Consider the following 15,516-nt stretch of genomic DNA (forward strand, 5'->3'; position numbering starts at 1 on the left):
TATATCATAGTTGAATGTTGTAGATCTTTATCTAAATGGTCTTCCTCTTTCTAAGAAAATAATCACTTAGTCTCTTTCAATATTGCAACAGGTCACAAGATAGAAAAATAAAACTGTGGGAGTTAGGAATATTAATAAGTGTATATAACTGTGGTATGTAACGAGATAACCGCAGATTTAGTCCCTGGGTATTAAAAAGACACTGAACCCAAAAATTTTCTATCATGAATCAGATAGAGCATGCAATTTTAAGCAACTTTCTAATTTACTCCTATTATCAAATTCTTTTCATTCTCTTGGTATCTTTATTTGAAATGCAAGAATGTTAGTTTAGTTTAGATGCCGGCCCATTTTTGGTGAACACACTGTGTTGTTCTTGCTGATTGGTGGGTACATTCACCTACCAATAAACAAGTGCTTTCCATGGTTCTGAACCAAAAAAATAGCCGAGATGCCTTCTTTTTCAAATAAAGAACGCAAGAGAACGAAGAAAAAATGATATTAGGATTAAATTAGAAAGTTGTTTAAAATTGCATGCTCTATCTGACTCACGAAAGAAAAAAATTGGGTTCAGTGTCCCTTTAAGTAAATAACCAGGGAACTGTATAGTGATGGGGGGTAGAGAGTACAAAACCATCTGGGTAAAAGTCTAGAAACTATTTTATATATAATTAACTTAAGCACTATCTATATATAAGGAACACAACGGTTGCTACATCATTTGGAAGCTTTGTCTATGCAGACTTATGTCCATAGATGAAATGCATTGTAAAGGGGCACCTCTTTCCCCCTAGCTTAAACTATATACATTTATAAAGCATATAGGGAGGCACAAATGTAGCATCTTATCCCTTTGGAGATACAGGATCATTTCCAGATAAGCAGGTTTATGTAGGATAAAATAATAAAAATATCCCACTGAAAGAAGCAGGATTTAAATAACTGTCACCCAACACAATAGTATACTAAACCATAATTAAAGTTCAATTTAAATAATATGAGAGGGTGTCAGCTGAATACAACCTACAATACAATATGGTATATGTATATTAGCAATATGAGGGTATATCATGTATGGCACTGTAAAATCAGCCAACTAGGAGCATACTAGGAGAATTCTGCAGGGCCTCCATTAGACGCAGCGAAAACTCTACCGGGGTTAATATAACCCTCTATAAGTATGTGAATTAAGCCTCTCATGTCTTAATATGGTTATGCAGCTATCTTTATTATTACAAGTTCTGTTCTATATGGTGTGAAAATTAGAATGGAGATGCCTCTCAAGGGTGGTGTAATATATCCAACACTAACCTTGTAATATAGCCATAAGTGCCCATTGTGATAAAATCCCTAATATGCGATAGATGATGGCCGCGCTAGAACCTGTACAGAACAGTCATATCTATTAACTTAGAGAGTTGCAGCATATGAAAAAAAATATCCTGTTATCATATAAATTAAAGAAAACGATCTCTGGGGGAAACTTATGATCTGTGTCTATAAACAGAGAAGATTACACGTACGTATTAAAGGTAGTGTAATAACTATTGTTCAGCATACTGGCTTTAAGTTCACAAACATAATGAAAAGGGAAGTTCTCAATATAAATAAAATCTATATGACAATATCAACGCTGTCTTGGGATTTCCAATAATTAAGTCACACAGAAGGATCTTCTGATATTTGAGACAGAGAGTTAGATTGAAACGAGAGAGTCACTAGATCCGTATAGCAGCTACCTGTAAATGTCGGTGTGTTCTCTCAAATTCACCCAACTCCAATTCTCTCAGCTCTTAATGGGTGGGAGGACACAGAAACTCGAGCAGGTAATTTACCTGTAGGCAAATATAATTTTGCAGGCATAAAAAAAGGACATCCCCGATCTCAATATAGCTGACAGTTAGTGGTTCTGACCCAGTGGCAAGACCGAGGGAAAGCTTGAAGTATAGGCTGCTCTTAATCCCCACTTCACATGAAAACAACAAAATCTGATTGTCATGAGGTATTGTAAATGCTGGACTTGCCTGAGGGTTGCATTCCCCACTGACATCCTCCAGAGAAATGTCATGCAGCTCCGGAAGCACGGCAGTAGCCTGCCGGACAGACAGACAAGCACTGACCGCTTGTGCTGGGGCTAATGGAGATACGTAAGCCAAAAAGGCCCCAGTCACCACACCTTCGGAAGGTGCTTCACTTATCTCAGCCAGGTGAAATGTTTGTGCTACACTTAGCACCTCGATCTCTCGAGAGGAAGCTTGTATATTCACAATCCTATGTAGGTCCCGTGCTAGATCCTCAAAGTGTCTCCGGAGGGGTTGCTGTACCTCCCGTTCCCAGAATGGGACAGAAACCATGCTTGATTCTGGATAAAGTTGCCAATAAAGTCCCTTTAATCTGGTAGTCAGTTATCTTTCTGACATGGCTAGTTTAGAAAAAATGCTGCCCCGTTTGATTTTTAGAAGGCTGCAATTTTCATGATGTGCCTCGTGTTAGTGCCTACAGTTTAGGCCTCTGGGCTTTTGCGCTCTTCGTGGGTAGTTGTTTTTGCCCAAATAGATAAAAGATTAAAGGGTAGACATTCTAGGAGCTAAAACCTGTGTTTTGATGCCATTTGGTTCACATATGTATATAGATTTTGTGATTGGCTGATGGCTGTCACATGATGCAGGGGGAAGGAAAATGAAGCTGAAATTAGTAGTTTTTTCCCCCTGAAAAATGTCAAATTCAGTGCTTTTGCATTGTCTTTTTATTATGCATTTGTTGATTTGCAATTCTACAGTATTTAATGGTCCTTTTACAGTGTTTCTCAACTCCAGTCCTAAAGTACCCCTAACAGGCCAGATTTTCATCATATCTTAACTAGAGCACAGGTGGAATAATCAGCTAATCAGTAATTATGGTTACTAAGCTGCTATCACCCATTAGCTGATTATTCCACCTGTGCTCTAGTTAAAGGGACATTCCAGCCAAAATAGTTATGGACATGGATACATTTCACTTTTAAATAGAAACATTTTTGCAGTATACATGTACAGTATTAGCAAAAATGCTCATAATAAAAGCTATAGCTGTTTCAAGAGAGTATTTTAGTATGCGTTGTGCACCAGCATTTAAAACACAGCACTTGATCGGAGAGCCTAAGGTGCGTATATCATCTGGTAATGACTCAATGTGTTAATTGCTTAAATGATACAAGCCCCCACTGCTGCTCTGAGCAGCTGCGGTATTTCAAATGCTGGTGCACTGAGAATATCTAGCTATGCCTCACATGCCCATTCAAAGAAAAATGTTAACACTAAAACAGTTATAACCTTTAACCCCTTAATGACCAAGGACGTGCCAGGTACGTCCTCCAAAAAACGGCCCTTAACGACCACGGATGTACCTGGAACGTCCTTGGTCAAAATGAGCACTGGAAGCTATAGCGATCCGTTCAGTAACCGGGTACTGGCTGTACCTAAGGTGGCAGCAAATAGGTAGAGGGGGAAGGTTAGAGAGCTGTTTGTGGGGGGGGGGGGGGACTCACATTGAAGAAAATATATATATATATATATATTTTTTAATAGAAGCCTTTTATTTCCATCCTGGCAGATCTTCTGCCAGTACTTAAGATAGGGGTGACCATTGGTGGGTGGGGAGGGAAGAGAGCTGTTTGAGAGGGATCAGGGGTAAGATGTGTCAGGTGGGAGGGAAATCTATACACTAAAGCTAAAATTAACACTACAGGCTACCTAATTAACCCCTTCACTGCTGGGCAAAATACAAGTGTGGTGCACAGCTGCAATTAGCAGCCTTCTAATTATCAAAAAGCAATCACAAAGCCATATGTCTGCTTTTTCTGAACAAAGGGGATCCCAGAGAAGCATTTACAAACATTTATGCCATCATTGCACAAGCTGTTTGTAAATAATTTCAGTGAGAAACCTAAAATTTGTGAAAAAGAGAACAATTTTTTTTTATATGATCGCATTTTCCGGTGAAATGGTGGCATGAAATATACCAAAATGGGCCTAGATCAATACTTTGGGTTGTCTACTAAATATATATATATATATATATATATATATATATATATATATATATATATATATATATATATATATATATATATAGTTTTGATAGGTAAATATAAAAAAGGCTCTATATTTCTAAACTCAGGACAAAATTAAGAAACTATTTAGCATGGGTGTTTTTTGGTGGTTGTAGATGTGTAACAGATTTTGGGGGTCAAAGTTAGAAAAGGTGTGTTTTTTTTTCAATTTTTTTTTATAGTAAATTATAAGATATGATGAAAAGGACCAGAATGTCCCTTTAAGGTATCATGAAATTTTGGCCTGTTAGAGGTACTTGAGGACTAGAGTTAAAGGGACACTGTACCCAAAAATGTTATTCTGTGATTCATATTGAGCATGAAATTTCAATCAAATTTGAAATTTACTCCTATGATCAAATTTTCTTCATTCTCTTGGTATCTTTATTTGAAATGCAAGAATGTAAGTTTAGATGCCGTCCCATTTTTCTTGAACAACCTGGGTTGTCCTTGCTGATTGGTGGATAAATTCATCCACCAATAAAAAAGTGCTGTCCAGAGTACTAAAACACAAATAACGGTTAGAAGCCTTCATTTTCTAAAAAAGATAGCAAGAGAACGAAGATAAATTGATAATAGGAGTAAATTAGAAAGTGGATTAAAATTGCATGTTCTTTCAGAATTACAAATGAACAAATTCGGGTTCAGTGTCCCTTTAAGAAACACTGAACACATTCATTTTAACACCAGTTTATGGAAGTAGGCTGCCCCTTGTTGACTATGACCCATTTCAGACACTAAGATTTAGTAATGGAGCCACTGGCGGTCTGCCTTAGAGAAAGAATTCAGGGGATAAAGATAGGTCAATATGAACTTAAAGTGTCGCTATACGCTGATGACCTTTTATTATTTGAGATTCAGATAAAAATATTCCGATAATACTTGATATAATAACAAAATATAGCTCTTTTTATGGATATATCAAGAGCCCATTATAACGGGTGAAACACTTTGAAGTAAAGCTGTTTTTCTCCTGTTAAAGAACTTAACAACTAACTAGGTACCTAGTCTAACCCGCGCATGATACACGCTAAGTGCGGGTCTCTCTACTTTGGAACAAAGTCCACAACTGCCGGGATCCTGTCAACACCTCTCACGCTAAGAGCCGCAAGCAGTGGTAACTGTTATAGTGAGACGCCGACCTGACAGATCAGCGAGCTGGTAAGACCGAAAGTCTAAATATATATACACAGGCTGCTTCGTTTGTCCAGTGGGGTGAACGCCGTCATTCCGACTTCCCTTAAAGGTGAGCAGTGATATACAACGTTGCCGTCCTGTCACTAAGGGGGTCCGGCGGATTGTATGATATCTGCACCAAGACTGTCTTACTCACTTAAAGCAACAAAGTTTAAGAGAAGATGATATTTGCTACTTATTTGCTTTCTCACATTATCAGGACGTTACTTAATAAATGTGTTTGGTTACCTCAAGCTTATTAGCGCCCTCTCTTTATTTGTTCTGTTGCTCTGTTCTTTGTGACCATTTTAGGGAGGTGGTCTGGGAGTGGCCTGTGGTAACCTTCAGGTCTTAGCGCTTTATTTTTTCTTGCCTAGAGACCACAAGTAGACTCACCGAGCCAACACTCCTCAAGGAGAACCATCGCCCAGCAGTCAGTCCCCATACTAGTAAAGTACCAAAATCCCCCAAAAAGGATAGGACAAGGGTAAATCAAGGGATGACCAAAATGTACAGCAAAATCCATCAAGGAAAAAAAAAACCCTCAGAGGACAAGTCCACAGAGACCCAAATGGATCCCGAGAACAAGGGGAGATGACACCAAACCCACGAGGAGCAACCAGGCAAACTCACGAGGAGCAACCAAGCATCAGCAGGAGAAGAAACATCTCCCAAACATTGTGCAACAGCACCGAAAAAGACAGCTGAAGACAAAGTCCTCAAAACATCAGAACTCAGAGACCGAACAAACAGAAAATTACAAGCAGCAAACTCAAAAAGAAAACATCTGAGACCAGTAACACGCTGCCATCCATAGGAAGACACAGAGAAAACACTATCCGTAAGGAAGAAGCGGCCCAAGACAGAGATTGCCCAACCTCCAAGAAGAGGACACTCTCCAGGCAATCTAGGCCGCCAAGCCTACTTACAGATCTTAAAGGGGGAGAGACACAGAACCTCTAAAAAAAAGAAGGTCCACTGTCACCCCCAAGACCTGAAGATGAACAACAGATCTCAGATCCTACACCTAGCCAGACCAGCCCAAGCAACGGCAGATCTGAAGTAAGGGAACTGAAAAGGAACCCCAAGACCAGCCCCCAAAAGGGCGGTAGAATGGACACAGCCACCTCAATCTAAAGACAAACAATCAGGCGTTAGACCCAAGGAGATCTAGCAAGGCCACCCGACTAAGTCTCAATGCAGAGCCAGCAGATCCCCACATGGAAAGGAACAACTCAAAGAGCAGACCAATCCCTGAACCAGATAAACATCTGTTCCAACCTCCCGAACACAGGAGAGGCCCCAAAAAAGGGAACCACACCTCCGTAATGAGGACAAAGAGCCCCCTGAAGAGGAGAGAGTCGATAAGCACCTGCCATAAGACAGGAAGTCGTAGGAAGAACCTAGAGGACACAAGGCCACAAACACGGAAGAACCCCTTAAAACACCATTGTGCCGGCACAAGATAAGGCCCAAGGAGCCCCGTCTCTCAATCTGGCCAAGTTGCAAAACAGAACAGCCAGAACAAGGGAGAAGCCCAAGTACCCTGGAAACTGGAACCCCCAGGCCAGTCCTAGGATCATAAGGTCCGGTAACATCCCACAGCGGGATCCAGAAAGAGAAAACGCAATGTAAAACCCTTGACAAACGGACGATCAAGGCAAGAATCCTGAGCCCCACAAATGTTTATATTAAACAATCTTCCAGGCACATAAATTTCCCATCTGATATAAAAAAAAGACTTCCCAGGGAAAAATCCAGAATAAACTGGATAACAAGAGCAAGAAGCCCTTGCAAGTCCCGACCTAAAGGAAAGAGACCACCCCTTGCAGGATCCAGGGCCATAAAAGGACACTAGAGCTAACAGGCGTCCAAGCATCATTAACATGATTGTGCTTGAAAATAGGGGCTAACCCCTCTAAGGGACACAAGGCGCTGCTCATTTTATCAACCTCGAAAAGAGGAAAGGCTGAGTAGACCTCAAAGGTGATTGAACTAGCAACCCTCGGTTTGCTACAGTACAGAGTAGCCACAGAGCATTAGAATGCTGAGCTAGCTATTCAGCTAGCCCCGAGCTCAAGACACAAGGGGAACAGAGAGGACAAGTCACCCGAACAGAGCAACATCAACCCTCCACATCACCTCAGATTCAAAGTCAGGGGACAGTAAAACATGGGTTTGGATGCCACCTGGATGGCAATACCTGTACCATATGAGTGGAAAACCACTAGGACCTCTTCTATCCCAAGGAGGAGATGCAGAGCATTCCCAAGACCGGGGAAGGACTCCTAACCGTAGGCCAAAAAGACCTCACTGTCTAAAGTCCCTAAAAAGGAACAACCAACTCCCGAAGGGAATCCAAGTCCCCCGAAGGTGACCCATCCACAAGGAGAAACTGACAATCTAAGAAGTCTCAATGAAGAACAGAACCACTAAAGGAACAAGTTCAAAAAGGACAATTTCCTAAAGCAACACCGACCGACCGGCCGAAAAGAGGCGCTAAATCCTCTAATTTTCCCACCATGTGGGAAGTAATACTCTAGGTACCAAGGGTATCGTAAGCAACAGAGAGTGACACAGCAAAATTCACTGACCCAGTCACCAGAGAAACGGCTATTTAGGACTGAAACAATCCCGAGAGCCACACAGACCCGTAAATCCTCTTGAGAATGCTTAGCTGAAACTTGTAAAACAAATAACAAGAAACATAATAATGTTAAGAGCACTCGGCACCCCAACCTGACCAGCAAGGTATATTAGGCGCCATGTGTCTGAATCAGCTGCGAGACAGAAGATCTGAACCCAAGCAGGACCAGCCTGCAACCAGGGTCATAACTGTCAAGCTGGCTAAATCTGCCCTCAGAGAGGGAGGAAGAAAAACAGACAAACATGGGACTAACATGTCCCGAAACAACTTCCGTAGAAGCAAACAGCGAGTATCGATCCCCGAGAAGTTCCAGCAGGAAACATAGTATGAAAAATAAAAATAAAATTTATCCTAACTGGAAAAATAAAATGAAAGGCAACCCAAGGGTTAACACCTAAGAAGAACAGAAAGATCTGCAGGACCAGCCTAAGAGAAACCCTGTTCTTCCAACAAAACTGGGAAGGATCTCGATAACAAGATTTAAAGGAGATTACTTCATCCCCCATGTCTAACGAGGTGAGCCATTCGAAGGAGGAGACTGATGAGTCCCGTAACCGAGAAGGGTAGGGTCCTCAAACAGCTCAAAAACGTGTATGAGTAGAACACGAAGCGAGCCAGTCTGTAACGAAAAGGCACAACACTCAGGAACAGTTACACCCGCAGGGAACTGCACATACCCTCCTGTGGCCGAGAGACCCGGGGCAACCGGGCACAAACACGATCGCAAACCTCTGGACCTTGTAGACATGCAACAGCCAAAAGTATGTAAAAGCGAAAATGTGCCACAACCTCCAGGGGGAACAATCCATAAAACATAACCTGGGTTACCCGCTTGTGTAGCAGTAGGGAGCGGTAGGGAACTCCACGAGCCCGAGGAACAAGGCGCTCTAGAACGGCCTAAAGAACATAACTGACTGACCTGAGTCAATGGGGCCAATTCACATTCTTCACAGGACGATAAATCTGAATCAGAAAGTTGACAAAACTCAACATCTGTATCCTCCATAACTAGATCAAAGATACCCAAAAATGGACTATATATAAAACAAGTTAAACGGCACCTGACACCCACAATGGCTGGGGCACTCACCACCTCCTATGGTACACCAGTGGACTATAATTTTCCGTCGCCACAGTCAGGAATGTGGAAATGGGAAACCAGAACGTAAACACGCTCGGTCACAATGTGAACCATACAGTCCAACAAAAGCGCGCCCAACCATAAGGTCACGTCACTTCGAAAGGCCGTTATGTTCTAAGCCACGAGCCCAGTTAACACTACACATAAGCAGGTTGAATCACATAAACACGATTAAATTCCCCCCACGCCTACTACATGGACTTGAGAGAAAGAAGCAGGCAGCGAAGCTAAGTTCGACAACGCTGATTGCTTGATGAGCTGTTAAAATGAGTCGGGATGGTTTCGCAGAAAGACTCTTCCTGCATTTCCGGACTCTAACTTTCATCCAAGCCCCCACTGAGAGACTGACAGGATTACTTAAAATTCCCGTCCCATGTCGAAGAGTACTACCCTCCATAAGAGACAAAAACAACTTCTGACACTTCTCTGCCAACCTCCTTGGACGAAAGGCAAAGAATGACTGGGGGATAAGGGAAGTGGGAGGAGTATTTAATCCTTTGGCTGGGGTGTCCTTGCCTCCTCCTGATGGCCAGGTTCTTATTTCCCAAAAGTAATGAATGCAGCTGTGGACTCTTTCCATTTATGAAGAAAACATATATATGAACCTACATTGTCACAACAGCTGCTTTTACCACAAAAATTTACCACACACAGGACACCTTACAAAGTCCAAGATTCTAAGCAAACCAAACATTCTCATGTGAGTCAGAATAGTGGTTGTATAAAACATAATGCTATAAAAAACTCTGAAGATTTCTGTAGCTGATTAAAATTTGAGAGATTACATGAAATACCAAGGCCACTAAACACAGCTGCACTTTTATTAAGCCAAAAACGTACTGAAAACAAGAATAGTAATAAGTAAATCAACACGCTGACTGCTGGTTAGCCCTATTCTGCCAAGTTCATATTATTGATAGAAAATGTGTGCCCACCAACACTGGACCCACACATAGAGAAATGTTGATAAGCAAATTAGCATATGAAGTGAAAAGTCAAGTAAAAAAATATGATGAGGAAGCCATGGTCATAATGTAAGTATGAAAAGCATTCTTTTGCAGTTGTTTTCTGATAAAGCCAATTAGGGATAGATATGTAGCAGAGTAAGCCTTGAGAAGTCAGCAGGGTGCATTTCAAGTACGAGAATTCTAAAAATCTCAAGGTTGTTTACTGTCCCTTTAAAGCAATGTTTCCCAAACCCAGTCCTCAGGACCCTTAACAGGGCAGATATTCATTATATCCTAAATAGAGCACAGGTGAAACAATCAGTTCAATAATCACTGGTTTGCCACTAACAACTGAACTGCAATTACGTTTTTTTTTATGTCTGATTTTAAAAAGGCCTTGACCTCTCGTATTAAAGGGATATGAAACCAAAAAATGTCTTTTGTGATTCAGACAGAGCATTTAAAAAAATGTAAGTTTACTTCTATGATCAAATTTGCTTTGTTCCCATGATATTCTTTGTTGAAGAGATACTTAGGTAGGTGTCTGGAGAACTACATGGCAGGAAATAGTGCTGCCATCTAGTACTCTTGCAAATGGAGAACAGTCTTGCAAAACTACTGCCATATAGAGCTCTAGAAATCCTACATACATCCCTGCTTTTCAATCAAATCTACCAAGAGAACAAAGAAAAATTGATAATAGGAGTAAATTAGAAAGTTGTTTAAAATCACAAGTTGTATCTGAATCATGAAAGAAAACATTTGGGTTTCATATCCCTTTAGTTTATCAGAGCATATGTTTATATATTACAAATGTATTTTGGTATTAATAGAAATATAAAGTACATAAATTCTCCAATCGGTACTCTAGCTACAAAAAAAAAATCGCTGTACGCCTAAAGCACCTATTGGAGAACAGTTCAAAATATTAGCTCAAAAAGTTAGCTTTGAAGTGGGCGGCCAGAGCGCTGGGTTTTAGAATGGTACGTCTAGAATACAATGCAAGTTACAGCGCATCTTCATTAGACGTGACCAATTAAAGTCCATCTAAAATATCGTTTTAAACCTGTAAAGTTTACCATCACTTTAGGCAGCAGCAAAGCAAGCTAGGCTATAGCGTGTAGGGAGTTTTAGAAAGGGATAATCTTAAACTGGAGAAAGTAGGAGAAAGATTGTGGGGCAAGTGCCGCATACTTACATAATTGTCCCTTGCAGACCAGCCTGGGTACAGCTGCATATGAAGTTGCCTTTCTTTTCTGGCCAGTTCATAGTACTTTGATTGCTCTTCTCTAGACAGTGCATGCCACTAATTAACAAATAACAGGTGATCACAAATGAGTGGAAATTTCATGTAAGCTTATGAAATAACTAGTAACGACTACTTAATAACGACAAATGACTCGTGGCCATACCCAATATATAAATGTTCATATAAATGGAGGGCAATGCTTTCTCTATTCACTCTTTTAATATTAGAACATGAGCTCTAGCACCTCCTTCACCAGATTCCCTTAAACAGACATGAAAGTAAAAATGACACTTTCATGGTTCAGATAGCGTGTGCAATTATAAAAGACTTTTCTTGGTATCCTTTATTGAAAAGCCTATGTAGGCACAGGACCAGTAATGCACTACTGGGAGGGGGCGCTAGCTGGTGACTGCTGGCTACAGACATATGCCTCTTCCTATTGGATTACCAGATGTGTTCAGCTTGGTGCATCGTTGCACTGAGTTCACTTTAAAAGGAAAATGTACTGTTAAATTGGTTTGTCTTAATTATTTGTTATACCGGTTGCAGAGTATAAAACGTATGTGAATAAACTCCTTTAGATTGTTTTGTTTGTATATGAAATATCTGTTTTTGCTCTTTGAAACCACAATCCATTGCAATGGGCTGAGCTTGCAGGGAGAACAGACCCCATGATCGTATTACTCTCTATACACACAAAGGCTATTTGTCCATATACAGAAAGCCCAAAAATAAGAGAGAAAATTCAAAAATTAACATTTTAATACCTCTTTCTCTCACACCTCCCACTGGGGGGAGGTGTGATCTCTTCTGCTGCTTCTTGTTTACATATTTTTTGTAGCCATTACAGCAGTATTCAGATTTTCACTATATGTGATGGTTTCAACAGGAAAAACAGCTACTTTAAAGAACAAAATAAGTGTGAAGGAGTTTTTTTATAGCAGGTATAATGTATCATTAGGAACACATTAATGGGACAGTGAACACCTTGTAATTATAAACATTACCGTTGTGTTGCTATAGAATAACATATCAGCGAAACCTTAACATGTTTAAAGGGACAGTATACACTAATCTTCATATAACTGCATGTAATAGACACTTCTATAAAGAATAAGATGCACAGAAGCGGATATAAAAATCCAGTATAAAACTGTTTAAAAACTGACTTAGTAGCTCTCAGTTTAGCTCTGTTGAAAAGGTAGCTGGAAAGCCCACTGCAAGTGGTAAATAAGACACTTCCCCCTTCTTTTGCATATGAAAAGACCATTTACACAAACAGGAGCAAGCTGTAGTAGGTATCTGATGGTATTCTCATAAAACTTTGGGGCTTGGTTAGGAGTCTGAAAATCAGAGCAATGTTATGTCAAAATAAGCAAAACTTTACATGTTTAAAAAAATAAACTTTATGGGCTATATAAATAGATCATCTACAAAAGATTTATGCAAAGAAAAAATGAGTGTACAATGTCCATTTAAAGCAAATTAACATCCTTTTTACTGCAATTATTTTTCAATAGCCAAACTCCACCTATCATTTGCCTTTTTGGAGGAGTCTGCAGGTAACAGCCACAGTCATAAAGTTTGCAAAAACTGTATACTTTTTTACTGTTATCTGATAAAGCCAATTAGGGACATGTATGTAGCAGGGTTAGCCTTGATAAGTCAGAAGGGTGTTTTTCAAGTTCTAAGAATGAAAAATTTGCTCATTTTTCAGAGCTAAAATGACATGAAAAAGGGGCAAAATAAGTCATGAAAATATATTGCAAAGTTGTTTTAATATAAATATTTCAAGGTGTTTACTGACCCTTTAAAAAGGAGCATTTGTTACAGTGCACCATCCCTTTAATTATATGGTGAAATCCTTTGCAGTGGTTAAACATAAAGTTATACACAAGCAACAGTTCCATAATATGCTTTTATGCCCCCTTTTTATTTGTACCCACAAAAATATATGGCACCTTAGAACAACCCCTGCAGGCAGATCGTATAGTAAACAAGCCTGTAAAGCTGACTATATGGTCTGATACAGCCCCTGGCATGGAGCAGGCAGGAAGCACATACACAGGCTGGCAAATCTGAGCTGCATTCGGTCACTTCAGATCAGCCTTGTCTGGTGCTTTTTGCTCTTTATATAAACACAGCATTTTGTGACTTCCTTCCTTGGTTAAAAAGCTCACCCTCCTTCCAAGGATCTGGTTGATAGCTGCGCTCTCTTTTAACGTGCACTCAGCAATGACTTTTGCTCTCATTTCTTTCATATACAACATAAAGGCATTCAGTGGCTTCTTGATTGTGGGCTTCTTAGGCTCTTTTTCTCTCTTTGGTTCACACTGAGGTTTCCTATCAGTTGACAAAGTAAAGAAAAAAAACAGCAACAAATGAATAAAGCTAGTTAAAGAAAACAAACAATTTAATGTGAGTTATATATACACAAACACAGTTATACATAAAGACACAGACATATATACACACATGCACATATATACACATACAGTTATACATAAAGACACAGACATATATACTCACACACTTATACATACACAGACATTTATATACACACATACACATATATACACACACTTATACATAAAGACACAGAGATATGTATATACACACATGCACGTATATACACAAACACAGTTATACATAAAGACACAGACATATGTATATACACACATGCACACACACAGTTATACATAAAGACACAGACATATGTATATACACACATGCACATACAGTATATACACACACACTTATACATAAAGACACAGACATTTATATACACACGCCAACATATATACAAACACACATTTATACATAAAGACACAGACATATGTATACACACACACAAACACATTTATACATAAAGACACAGACGTATATACACACATATATACAAACATGCACACTTATACATAAAGACACAGACAAATATGTATATACATACACCGACATATATACACACACACATATACATATATATATATATATATACACACATACACATGTTGATTGGAGTAGCTGTGTTAGTCCAGAGATTTAGATATCAAAATAACAAGAGCATTGCATTGAGCAATGATACTTTTTAATTGGACTAACTATACATTTATAAGATGACAAGCTTTTGGAAGAATGTCTTCCTTTTTCAAGTATTGCTTCAGACTTGTATAGTTAGTCCAATAAAAAAGTATCATTGCTCAATGCAATACTCTTGTTATTTTGACACACACGCAAATACATAAAGACACAGACACACATATATATGCACACGCACATATATACATACACAAGCATATACATACATAAATACACAGACACACACATACATACACCCCCACCCCAAAATCAGCAGCATTTTGTGTTGCCAGATAAGTAACTCAAAGTGTTCTCTGTCTTGTCTTAAACAGACATAAAACTGTACTGTAGCAAGTTATAATGAAACACCACAGTATACAAAGTAGTATAATGTAAACTTTAGTGTGTGTATATATAAAAATATTATAACAAAAAGAGTTTAGTCTTGTGCTTTCCCCAAATCCCCTGCACATTACCAGGGACATCTCTAAGGTTTGGGTGATCTCCTCACAGATTCTATAATGCTGTGTTCACCCAATCATGACTAAAATAGAAAATGGTGCACAGTAGTATATAACAGGTACAACATGCGTTGTGCTTCCCCTCTGGTACTTACATGCTCCTTTCATAACAATCCATGTCTTTGTTCCCTGAGTGAGGCACTATTGCTGGGTGAGGAATACCTGTTGTATGCATGCCCGAGCTGAGCATCAGAGGATGTGTAAACCTGAATAAAACAAGTCATGCATCAGTCTCATGTTCTAAAGGAGAGATTAATACAAAGGGAGAATAGAGTGCATCTCTCACTCAATGTACGCATAACATATTAATTGGCTTTATCTGCTATAATTCTATTACTTTCTCAATCATATTAGTCTAAATCAAAGTCTCACCCAGTAACAACAATAAAAAAAGAAAGCATTTTGAACTTCTCAGCTGATCATTTCTGAAACCATTTATTTAATATGTTAAAAAAAACTAGGAGGTTCTGTTGCCATAAAGGGGTGATATTATGGTAATGCAAATGAGGGTCTTTAATGTTTAGAACGATCAGCAGATCTTGATAAAATTTAAAGGGACAGTTTACCCAAAAATGTTCTCCCCTTTAAATTGTTCCCAATGATCCATTTTACCGTTTAGAGTGTATTAAATTGTTCACAAGTAGTTCCTTTACCCCTATTTCAGCAT

At 39.3% G+C, this 15,516-nt stretch overlaps 1 protein-coding gene across 1 annotated transcript in view; it reads right to left on the minus strand.

Annotated features, from left to right (window-relative positions):
• Positions 1-15,516, minus strand: part of LOC128643654 (transcription factor 7-like) — a 77,821-nt gene that overhangs the window by 5,973 nt on the left and 56,332 nt on the right. Inside the window, exons 4-6 of the mRNA XM_053696481.1 lie at positions 14,945-15,055; positions 13,431-13,593; positions 11,200-11,307 (exon numbers count right to left, since the gene is read on the minus strand). Coding sequence (XP_053552456.1) covers positions 11,200-11,307; positions 13,431-13,593; positions 14,945-15,055 — 382 coding nt within the window. The remainder of the gene's footprint in view (positions 1-11,199; positions 11,308-13,430; positions 13,594-14,944; positions 15,056-15,516) is intronic.

Source organism: Bombina bombina, unplaced genomic scaffold (assembly GCF_027579735.1).
Source record: "Bombina bombina isolate aBomBom1 unplaced genomic scaffold, aBomBom1.pri scaffold_1012, whole genome shotgun sequence".
In the NCBI taxonomy this organism is placed as follows: Eukaryota; Metazoa; Chordata; class Amphibia; order Anura; family Bombinatoridae; genus Bombina; species Bombina bombina.